We start from the raw sequence: 12,255 nt of genomic DNA, 5'->3' as shown, positions 1-12,255 counted from the left end.
GCTGCAGGGACAAGTCAGGTGGCCTGGGCAGGAGTCCGGGCTCTTCTGGAGAGCTCCTCCGCTCACTTGTGGCCTGTGTGGCTGTTCATGATGGAAGGTATAGGAGGCAGGGGGGGGGGGGGGGGTGGAGGGGGGATGGAGGGGGGGGACAACAGCGTTCTCTGGCCTCCACATCTGCAAGTGCCTGTTTCCCTGTTTGTTTGCTGTCTCCCGGTAAAATGAGCTTCTCTGACAACCTCCTGGCAGGGACCCCGTGGAACGGAGACCAGCAGAAAGATTGATCCCCCATAAATCAGTACAGTTCAGTCTAACAAGCAATTATGTGATGGCAATAAGCGCTGTCAGCGGGGGCAGACCGCGGCCCGACGGGCCGCCGCAGCGTCACGTGACCTGTCGTTGGGGCGCTGGATCTTTTTCAAACAAAAATAAATTCTCAAAATTCATGAGCGCCCCACCTGGAAGTAACAGACAGACAAGAAGGCGCAGCGGCAATACTGCTGACTCCAGAGGAAGTGGGGGGGGGGGCGGCGCCCGCCCTCGCCGGCCCCCACCCCACAGCCTCTCCCCTGCACCGTCCCCCCCCTGCCCACCGCCGGCTCACCTCCCTCGCCAACCCCTGCTCTGTCGCGTGCTGTTCTAAACTCTGCTATGTTGTTGTTCGTCATGGATTTTTTTTTTTTTTTTTTTTTGGCATTGGTTTTGATTTGTTGTTAACATTGCATTCATGGGGCGCCCGGGGGGTTCCGTCGGTGAAGAGCCCAGCTCCTGGTTTCGACTCAGGTCACGATCTCAGTTTGTGAATTCGAGACCGCACAGGGATGAGCGCTGACAGCGCGGAGACTGCTTGAGATTTCTCTCTTCCTCTCTCTCTTCTCCTCCCTGGCTTGCTCTCTCTAAAAGAAGAAACATTTAAAAAGTTTTTTTTTTTTAATGTTGCATTAAAATATTATTTATCTTGGGGCACCTGGGCGGCTCAGTCCGTTGAGCATCCAACTCTTGGCTTCAGCTGAGGTCATGACCTCACGGTCTGTGAGTTTGAGCCCCACATGGGGCTCTGCGCTGACGGCAGGGAACCTGCCTGAGATTCTGTCTCTTCCTTTCTCTCTGCCCCTCGTCCGCTCTCTCTGATTCTCAAAATAAGTAAACTTAAAAAAAAATTTTTTTTTGACAACAAAATAAAATATCGTTTATCTGGATCCCTGGGTTTTCCGGTCCCCACGTAAATTTTGCCTCACCTACCTCACCCTTGACTCAGCCCTTGGCCAAATGAATTCATTCTTCACGAGATGATCCGTGCAGGGCTGCTGGGCTCAGTGCTCTGAGTGGGATAGGAGGGGACAGGAGGAGAGGCGGATCTGGGTCATCTGAATCTTCTCTCCTCCCCGAATCCCATGAGTTTAGACGATCCCCAGGGAAATGAGCCCCTCCGAGGACTAATTCTCCCTTGGGCAGGAGAGTGACAGGTCGGAGTAAACACCGGAACAACTAACACTTACTAGGCTCTTACCATGTGCTTTGCACATTTCTAGGTGCTATGCATGTTCCTGTTCATTAATTTCACCATGACTTGTGGGTGGGTACTCTGAGCACGAACCATATACAATTGCCACGAAATGGCTGTTTCTGATCCACTCTGATGGCAATTTCGTGTGGTGTGGCCTCGAAGCATTATCCCCATGTCACTGACAAGCAAACCGAGGTGAGATTCTAACCTGGGCAGTCGGGCAAGAGGCCCTGCCCCTGCAGACCTTCTCACCCTCATAGTAGTCCTGTCCCTGATCGGGGTTGGTGGCTTTATTTTGCAAGGGGGGGTGACGGTACCCGCCCCGATGGATCCAAGCAGAGCCTCCCAGGAGCCTGAAGTAACGTAGGGCCGGCAGCCCAAGAAGGGGGTGCCCCGATGTCTCCTCCAGGCAGCCCGAAGGATTTGTAGCCTCAGCTGGCTTCTGGGCTGCAGGAATGTGTCTGGTGAAGCTTTGGGCCCCCCGAGCCGGGAGGTGATGGAGAAAGTGGACCCACCTTCGTTTCAGTATTTGTGGTGGCTCCCTCGGGGCACGGGGCCCCCAGGGAATACACCACATTTGCTCGTGGAGGACAGTGGTCCTCTGCAAATGCAGCCCCGGCATTTTCGGATGAGGTGCACCAAACAACGTTTCTAACCTGAAACTCCCCCCCCGCCCCCCGCCCCAGTCCACCAGCGACTGTCCTAACATCCCAGAGGTTTCTCGACGGTGGGTCACTTCAGGCCGCCGAGCCAAGGCCGAGCACCCAAACCACAGCCTCGGCGGCCCTGGGGACCCACTGGGCACACACCCAGAGAGGCACTGGGGGCAGCGCTCTGGTCACTTTCAAATGCCAAGCCAGAGTTGAACGGTGAACCCGGAGAGGCACAGGACCAGAGCCCCGGCCGTGGGTGCAAAGGGTTGAGGGCCGGACGCATGTTTTGGTTATCATTCTTTTCAGCTCTGCCAGCCTAGCGGTGACCATCAGCCGTCAATCCCCGACAGGCCGAGCTCAGCCCCCCGAGAGCACGGGAGACCAGAGCCGCTGCCTCCCCATCTGGGTGCAAGCTGGTAAGCACACACAGTTCAAACATTCCTCCCCTCCCCCCCCCCCCCCCCCCCAGGGACATCTGGGCCCCGAGAACTCTTATCAGACGCATCAGAGCCTCCCATTCCCACTCACCACCATTACCATTTCTGATTTCACAGTTAACACAGGGCCCCAGCACGCAGCCCCGGCGGCAGAGTCGAAGTGAAACAGGACGGCAGGTCTGCAGTTACCCTCCTGTCTTTTGTGCAAGTTTTCTCCCCAATTTGGGCAGGCGGGTGATAGGAGCAGGACGGAGGGAGTTAATACTTGAAGCTCCTTCCCTGGTAGCACCAGCTCCCCGCGTCTCTGTCTTTTGTGCAAGTTTAATAAAATAAATTTTGAATATCAATAAAGTACGTCCTATTTTTCTTGGCATGTTCCGGCCCCGCTCCATCCTTCTATTGCAGAAGTCATGCTACAGACAGATCACTTTTCCACAGATCATTGATGTGGTGCCACAAGGGCTGCAGATGATTTGCTAAAATGCTCCAAAGGTATTCAAATTTCTTTAAAGAAGAAATTCAATTTATGTGCATTTATATTACAATGTCTGTCAGGAAGAAAGGTTATAATCACCAGCATATTTTAGATTTACATTTTCTTCTGTACATGAGGTAATGGTATTAGAGGGAAACTTTGAAGCTTCGGGTTGAATTGGACGCATGGTCCTATTTTCATTGCTGCTAAAAGCAGGTTTTTGAAGTTCTTGAGGAAAGCATATGTTAGCATATGTTAGGGAAATATCAAGAACAGGAGGCTGGGTGGCTGGGAGTTTAAAACATTTGTCTTTCCTTCTGGCCTCTCCATGTGGGGCACAGATAGGCTATCCCTCTACGCCTTGACCCCTCCAGAAGCCATTTGGGGGTTTCAGCACCTGACACAGAGTCTGGGCTGAATGAGTTCGTTCTAAGGGCGCCGGGTCTCTGTCAGCCTGGGAATGCCCAGGGAGCCCACTCGAGGCTCCCGTGAGGGCAGGAAAGGGTGAACCACTGACTCACCCAGGAAGAGTCTTCCTTGGTCCTGGGTGTTTTTAAATTACTTCCAGTGCTTTCTTCTGGGAAAACACATCAATCATAGGTGCCCAGAAAACGTCTGTCTTCAATTCTTTCACTGACTGATGGACCACTACATACAAGATGGTGACTGAGCCTACTTCATGTAAACAAAAGTCTGGAGTCTGTCTTGTCTAAGACCCAAAGCTGGTAACAGGCAAAACCAGGATTCCAATCCGGGAACTTGGCTCCATGGGCCGCTGTATTCATCCAGTTGCCCGGGGCCATCCAGATGGAGACCACATTGAGATTCCTTGAGCCGTGCTCCCTAAACAAGGATCTGTGGGAAGCTGCGTGGACAGATGTCCCTTACTGATCCCACCGCATCGTCAACGTCTCTCTCCTCTGCTCCAGAGCAGAGTCTCGGCCGCCTGGCTTCACTGCTCCCAAATCGCGCATTTAAAAAAAAAAAAAAAAAAAAAAAATTGGGCCAGGGAAGAAGAACAATGTTTTCCCAGCTTCTCGTCCATGATTAAAACTACATATTTTGTTTGATGGGTATTCCCAGCTGCATGTCACTGTCTCTTTTATTGGGTTTCCTCCTAATGCAAAAGTAAAAACCACGGAGTGTAGAATGTTTAATTTTACACTCAGTTATGGAATTATTGGGGGGGGGAAGGAAATTAAAATCAATCTTAATTCTGTCTCCCAGAGGCAACCATTGTTAACATTTTGGTATATATCTTTCTGTACTTTATGCATACGTATGTATGTATATATGCACATATATGTATATATACGTGTATGTATACATACGTATGTGACATATTAATGAAAAATGGGAATAATCTATATGTCCAGCAAAAAGGGATTGTTTAAAGACTTTAAGCTACAACCATAGTGGGGAATGCTATGCAGCTGTTAAAGGTCTGTTATAGAAAACTACCCAGGGTTATAGAAAGATGCTCATAATCTGTTGTGAACCAATATCTCAATAAAACAATTTAGTATGATCTCACTTAAACACATGTTTTCATAAGAGTGAGTTATAACACTGGGTAGTCTTCTATAACAGAATTGTAACAGCTGCACAGCATTCCCCACTATGGTTGTAGCTTAAAACACTTAACCAATCCCTTTTTGCTGGACATACAGGCTATTCCAAGTTTTCATTAATAGAATCGATACCGTGGTGGACTTTGGAGCAGCTGAATCTTAGCTCATATCCACAATTCTTTACTTAGGACAAATCCATAAAAGCGAAATGTGGGGGGACCTGGGATATGTATTTTTTTTGTTGTTCTTTTGGTCAAGATTGCCACACTGTCCCCGGAAAGGTCGTCCCACGTACTTAAACTCTAACTTAATGGGTTAAGAAAGCCTCTGTTAAGTTATTGTTCAACCTGGAGAAGTGTAAACAATGGATTTCCTAGGAGCTTGGCCTCCTCTGGGGCAATAAGAGAATGATTACCTTTAGTCAATGAAGGATTTGGGGGGGGGGGGACGGTTCCTGGGGGAGAGAGCCCTCAGCTTGGAGACAGGTGTTCATGTGACACCCATGAGCCTTTAGGGTGGTATGAAACTCAAGGTTCATATTTTATTTTCTGGCCCTCCAAGCAATCACTAACTTTGGTAGGATGGAAACTCCTGGCTGCAGTGTGACAATGAAATGGATGGTCTCGTTTTGGGCTTTAAAAGGAAAACACAGGGGCGCCTGGGTGGCGCGGTCGGTTAAGCGGCCGACTTCGGCCCAGGTCACGATCTCGCGGTCCGGGAGTTCGAGCCCCGCGTCGGGCTCTGGGCTGACGGCTCGGAGCCTGGAGCCTGTTTCCGATTCTGTGTCTCCCTCTCTCTGCCCCTCCCCCGTTCATGCTCTGTCTCTCTCTGTCTCAAAAATAAATAAACGCTAAAAATAAATAAATAAATAAATAAATAAATAAATAAATAAAAGGAAAACATATAATCCCCAACAGGAGCTGGAGGGAGTAGCACCATATGTGTCCTCCCCAAAACCACGGACACAGGAGTGGAGAACGATGTTTAGTAGCTAAAAGGAAAGACAGGCGGATCGGCTTGAAGGAACAATATTCTTCTTTTTCCTGGTCCCGTGGGTCGGCCGAGCATTTCTTCCTCGGGTTCTGCCGGGACTCAGTCATGCTGACACCAATCAGCGGGAGGTCCTGCCGGGCTGGAAAGTCCCCGCTGACCTCGCTCACCCTGGGTGTCCGCTAGGTGCCTCAGGGCCTCTCCGAGGGGCTCCTGACCCTCTGGAAGGTTGGACCGGCTTCCTTGCGTGGCAGTCTCGGGGCCGTGTTCCAAGAGAACCAAGGCAGAAACTGCAAGCCCCTTCAGGCCCAGGCTCCACTCCCCCGGCCTCAAGTTTTTCAAAAATTTATTTTTATTGCTTTTTAAAAAAAAACATTTTCTTTTTCTAAAGTTTATTTACCTATTTCTTTATTTTGAGAAAGAGAGAGAGCGAGAGAGCCCAAGCAGGCTCTGAGCTGTCAGCCTGACATGGGCCTCGAACCCACGAACCATGAGATCGTGACCTGAGCCAAAATCGAGAGCTGGACGCTTAACCAACTGAGCCACCCAGGAGTCCCCCCCAATTTATTTTTATTGTGATAAAATTTATAAGCATGAAAGTTACCACTTGAATCATTTTTAAGGGTATAGTTCGGTGACCAGTAGGTACATTCGAGTGGCCCTGTCGCCATCACCACCATCCATCTCCAGAACTTTTCCACCTTCCCCAAAGGAAACTGTACCCATAAAACACTACCGCCCCCTTTTTCCTTCCCCCCTAGTTCCTGGCAGCTGCTATTCCACGTCCGCCTCCGGGAATTTGACTACTCTGGTATCCCATAGAAGGGGAAACGTTTGCCTGTTTGTGACGGACTTATTTCATTTAGTATAAGGCCTTTAAGGTTCATCCCTTTTGTAGCAGGTGTGAGAATGTCCCTCCCTTTTATTAAGGCTGAATAATATTCCATTGAATGATCAGACCACATTTCGCTCATCCATTCAGCTGTCCGAGGACCCTTGGGCCGTTTCCACCTCTGGGCTGTTGTGAATAATTCAGCCTCTCTTTGGCCACATCGTGTAGGTTTAAGCGAGCCCGAGACCAGCCCAGAAACAAACCCTACGGGAAAGGGAGGAGAGGACCTGAGTCCTAAGCCTCCCTGACCCCGAAAGAAGGAGCCGCCATATCACCCACTGGAGGTTAATTCCAGACCCTCCCTGTGCTTACATTTTTAATAGTAAAATAAAAATCACCATCTCTATCTTGCCATGAATAGATGAACTCATGTTTGTGAAAGTCATTAAAAGAAAAAAAAAAAAAAACAGAAAGAAAAAGAAAAATACGATTATGTGTTGCTCCTTCCTCCTTCCCCGGGTGATGTCTTTCAAGTAGCCACATGCTCCCTTCTGGTGTCCAATTCTCCGTTCCTTCCCATCTGCGCTCACTGACAATGGGCTTGTCTTTGCTTCGTCCGATTTCTGTCTGAAGTACAGCCAGGTGCCCCCAAAGATGAAAGAGCTAAGTTGACCAGGAGGCTTCCTGGTACATTTCGATTTCAAAGTAGGCTGCGGGTTCTTGATGCATGTTAAGTGGTGACGCAGTCTGCAGCCCAGCGGCCCAGCTGCCCCTGTTTCCTTGCAAGTTACCGTCTCTTTTCCTGATCCCCTGTGAAGAGTGAGTGAACGGAGGCCCACAGAGGGCTGTTCGGAGCAGACTGAAGGCCATTGCCTTGGCACAGATCCTCGATTATAAAGCAGGAGGAGACGTCGTCCCCCAAAGCCTCAGTTTCTTCATCCGTAGATGGATGGGGTGACGCAGAGCCAGGATTCGGGTGAGGCTGAATCACAGCAGGGCCGTCTGCACATATCGACAGTTTGTTCGCCACGGATTTCTTTTTGCATTTGCTGTTTATTTATTTATTTATTTATTTATTTTTATTTTTTGCATTTGCTGTTTAAAAACTGCACGAAAATATTCTTTTTCTTGGGGCAGCCGGGTGGTTCAGTCGGTGAGGCCTCCAGCTCTTGGCATCAGCTCCAGTCGTGATCTCATGGTTCCTGAGATCGAGCCCCGCCTCGGGCTCTGCCTTCACAGCGTGGAGCCTGCTTGGGATCCTCTCTCTCTCTGCCCCTCCCCCCGCCTTCAAAATAAATAGATAAATAAACATCGAAAAATATTTTCTTGATTATTGAGTGCTTTGGCACCTCCTTCAATCTCGTATCTGCAGCGAGGGTCTCACTGGCTTCAGTCTGGTCCCACGGGCGCCCCGCAGGGGTTAAATGAGGTGACGCACAGGATCGCCAGCCCCTGACGCTGTGAGCTGTGGTTATAGCCACCGTGTTAACCTTGTCTGTTTCGCCGCCCGGACAAGGAAACTATGGCGGAGAGAGGTCAGACCACCTGCCCAGGGCTACCCAGCGGTTCAACACAGGTCTGTGTGACTGCGAAGCAACCCTTCTCATCCACCCTCCTCCATGCAGACGGAGTCATGGTGGCGGGGGATGCGCATTGGGAGGGCAGGAACGAGTGTTTTTTTCTCAGCCTAGACAGTGTTTCTCATTTCATGTTGCTGTCCCCAGAAACGGATTGTGTCCAGAAATGAGCTGGGGTGTCCCTCCCTAGGACCCCTCCCTCCCAAACTCGGGGCAGGCGGGACTGTCCACGGTTCCCTTTCACAGGGTCAGATCACAGCAGCTGTCACCCTCTGTCCCCCACACCAGGCCGGGATGGGGACCCCTCCCTCGCCGGCACCCGACCCATCTTGCTCATGCTCTGTCCCTGTGGCTCAAGGCAGAGCCCGGCACAAAGCAGGCGGTCCAAGCATGCTGGCAGAACGGAAACACACGGGCACAGGGACTGGAGAAGGAAGAGGGCGTACATTCAAGCCCAGCGGTCCGTCCTGAGTACAGGCTTCTCTTCTGCACACCAGGGTCGGTCACAACACCCACATCACAGTCTCTGTACAGATTAAACAAGTAGAACACCAAACCCAATGTCTGGCACATAGCAAAAGCTCAATACGTAATAACTTGGGTTGTTTTTTTTTTTTTTTTTTTTTTTTACATCCTAGAACCACAAAGATACAGCCAAGGGCTTCTCAAAAGCAGCACTCTTGGTGCGCCCGGGGCGGGGGGGGGGGCTCAGTGGGTTAAGCGTCTGACTCTTGGTTTGGGGCTCAGGTCGCGATCTCACGGTTTGTGAGTTCGAGCCCTACGTCGGGCTCTGCACGGACAGTGTGGAGCCTGCTGGATTCTCTCTCTCCCTCCCTCTCTCTCTCTCTGCCCCTCTCCCGCTCGCTGTCTGTCTCTCTAAAAATAAATCAATAAACTTAAAAAATTAAAAAAAGTTTTTCTTCTGGGCCGCCAACATGCCATCCAGACTGAGAAAGACCCGGAAGCTTCGGGGCCACGTGAGCCGTGGCCACGGCCGCATTGGCAAGCACCGGAAGCACCCAGGAGGCCGGGGTAATGCTGGTGGCATGCATCACCACAGGATCAACTTTGACAAATATCATCCAGGTTACTTTGGAAAAGTTGGTATGAGGCATTACCACTTAAAAGGGAACCAGAGCTTCTGCCCAACTGTTAACCTTGATAAACTGTGGACCTTGGTCAGTGAGCAGACACGGGTAAATGCTGCCAAAAACAAGACTGGAGCTGCTCCTATCATTGATGTGGTGCGATCGGGCTACTACAAAGTATTGGGAAAGGGAAAGCTCCCCAAACAGCCTGTCACCGTGAAGGCCAAATTCTTCAGTAGAAGAGCTGAGGAGAAGATTAAGGGTGTGGGGGGAGCCTGTGTCCTGGTAGCCTGAAGCCACATGGAGAGAGGTTCATTAAATACTAACAACTGCTTTTCTCTTCTGGTCTGGGTGTAAGTTCTTTAGCACCCCTACCTCTCTTACCTGTACATTTGAAAGCCACATAACAGATCCAGGAGTAAGGGTATGAGGGCCTGAGCTCCTTTGCCAACTCAGAAAATGTGCAAGAGATAGCACCAGTACTTAAAAGGACTTGGCCCATTACCTACCTTGAACATTTATAAAGTTGATAGCATATTTGTGTATCTTAGAGTTGAAAGGCCTGTTTTGCATTGTATACTCTGAAAATACAGTGAGTGGGAAAATAAAAAAAAAAAAAAAAAAAAAAAAGCAGCACTCTTGACATTTTGGGCTGGATGGTCCCTTGTCCTCGGGGCTGCCCAGGACACTGCAGGGTGTTTAGCAGGATCCCTGGCCTCCACCTTCTAGATAATAATAGCAAGTCCTCAGGTATGAAAAACAAACAAATATCTCCAGACCTTATCAAATGCCCCCCCTCCAAGGGATAGAATTATCCCAGGTTGAGATCACTCATGTGGCCTCTTGACACAGATTATTTTAAATTTTTTTAATGTTTCTTTATTTTTGAGAGAGAGAGAGAGAGAGAGAGACATAATGTGAGTAGGGGAGGGAGAGAGAGAGAGAGAGAGAGAGAGAGAGATTGAGGGAGACACAGAATCCAAAGCAGGCTCCAGGCTCTGAGCCGTCAGCACAGAGCCCGACGCGGGGCTCGAACTCACGAACCGCGAGATCATGACCTGAGCCGAAGCTGGACGCTTAACCGACTGAGCCACCCAGGTGCCCCTTGACACAATTATCTTAAAGAGAAAAATGGATGAGTCTTAAGATGTTCTAATTCTCTCAGTACTCCGTGACATAAATGAATTCACCTTGGGTGGGCAAATGTTAAAATGATAAGAAAAATAGTGAGGACAACATTCTGATGGCAGATGACGGTCACTGAGGGCTCCCTGGGGTTCCAGCGTGTGCTTTCAGCTGCCCATGCATCACCTCTCACCCTGACGGCGGCCCTGGAGGGTAGCTGTTGATTACACATTCCAGATGGGGAAACTGAGGCTCCGAGAGCATCAGACGACTGGCCCAGCACCACACACCCCTGAGCGGCAGGTCTGGAAATGCCAGGGAGGTGGGCGTGGCTCCCAAATGCGTGTCTTTCCACAACTCCTTTTCTGTGTCTTTCCAGAATCTTTCTAACTACTAGCTGGCAATTCCAGTTTCTAGTTGAATAATGTCCATCTGAATGTATAAGTCTCTACCTCTCAGCCGCCCTCCCCCAACCAAATGTTGAAGAGTGAAACTATCTGAGAAAATGAGCAGAATTTCTAAAAACTAACATCCAAATGTCTGGAAGGCTCTTGCATGGGTGATCAAATTAAGAGAAAGTATGCTTAAACAGAAAGTACCCCTGCCAAATTGAATTCTCGTTCGTCGTGTTGTTTTTGGACGGAGAACAGAACCCCCCGTGTATGGTTAGAGCCGAGATGATTCTACCCCCAACAGCCCAAGAGCAGCACACAGGCTCTCCGGGGGCCACAGGACCCTTCCTCCGCCTTTCATTTCCAAAGCTCCCTTAGGAAAATATCTCCACTGGTGCCATCTGGCCTCTCCACGTTCCAGAACCTACCAGTCAAGATGAAGAGGGCCTGAAGACACCAAGAGTCTTATCACTGCTCCTTATACGGTCCCTGGGACACCGGCAACACCTGGGAGCTTGTTAGAAGTGCAGATTCGCAGGCCCAACCCCAGGCCCGCGGAACCAGAACCTCTGCAGGTGGGGCCCAGAAAACTGTGTTTTCACAAGTCCTCCAGGAGATCCTGACGCTGCTGGTCTCGTCCCACGAGGCCTTCCGCCCTTTCCTCAGACGGGCTTCACTTGGAAGGAAAGAGCTCTCCAGATTTTGGCCCAGATAAGGAACGTGGGATCTGAGAAGGGGGGAAGGAGTCATCTGAATCTCGGATGCAGACGCATTTAGAAAGAAAACGATGGAACAGAAAGCACGAGGAGCAGAAGCTCCCGGGGGGCCCGCGTCGGGACGCGATGCCTCAGCAGTGCCACCGTCCAGGAAGCCGAGCAACGGACAGAGCCTCAGAACTGAAAGGGACCAACGTCTCCTCTGCCTCCAGTCCCGCCCACAGAGCTGTCAAAGAGCCCTACTGCACAGAAAATACTTGGCGTGGCGTGGGACACTCAGCTGGCAATGAGCGAAGTTTGGGGATCTGATGTCTTGCACTGGAAGAGAAATCATTACCTTGCCTCCCACCATTTCAAACCCTCCTGACCATCACTAGGGCATGCCTCTTCTTACATTACAGACTCCTTTGCTATTCGCAGGCTGACCCCACACCCCGATCGCCACCTCTGTTGAGCCTCAGAGCAGCCTCAACCTAGACGTTAAGAAGCCACAACCCATTTTCTAGAAGAAAAACTCAGGGCTTTTACTCGAGCCCTTACGGGCAACGATATTTGGTAATCATCACCCAACTTGCCCTAAGATTTAGCCAGCATCTTGGTCAGGGAGCGCTCCTTTGTCACGGACCGTTTATTACAGTGGTTCTCTACAATTGAACCTGACTTTGAGATATCTTTTTCCACCTTTCCTACATGTGGTGGGCGTGCGCTTTTCAGAGCCTATTCACTGGAGCCCAGAGCAACAAGCATTGGGATACGGGGAAACACCCAAGGTCAGAAGTGCGTGCAAGCCACAGAGGACGCTTAGTAGTCGGGAAGCCCCTTGAGAAACGCCTTATGGTGAGAGGGAAGAGGGACAGTAACAGGAAGGACAGGATGACAAGAAGGCCAACAACAA

At 50.3% G+C, this 12,255-nt stretch overlaps 1 protein-coding gene across 1 annotated transcript; it reads left to right on the top strand.

Annotated features, from left to right (window-relative positions):
- Positions 1-8,959: 8,959 nt before the first annotated feature.
- LOC121045305 (60S ribosomal protein L27a-like) lies at positions 8,960-9,465 on the top strand. Its single transcript, XM_040498035.1, has one exon. The coding sequence runs from the start codon at positions 8,975-8,977 to the stop codon at positions 9,419-9,421; it is 447 nt and encodes a 148-aa protein (XP_040353969.1). The 5' UTR covers positions 8,960-8,974; the 3' UTR covers positions 9,422-9,465.
- Positions 9,466-12,255: the final 2,790 nt, after the last annotated feature.

Source organism: Herpailurus yagouaroundi, unplaced genomic scaffold (assembly GCF_014898765.1).
Source record: "Herpailurus yagouaroundi ecotype Mexico unplaced genomic scaffold, PumYag 190, whole genome shotgun sequence".
Classification (NCBI taxonomy): Eukaryota; Metazoa; Chordata; class Mammalia; order Carnivora; family Felidae; genus Herpailurus; species Herpailurus yagouaroundi.
This window is presented reverse-complemented; position numbering and strand designations above follow the sequence as displayed.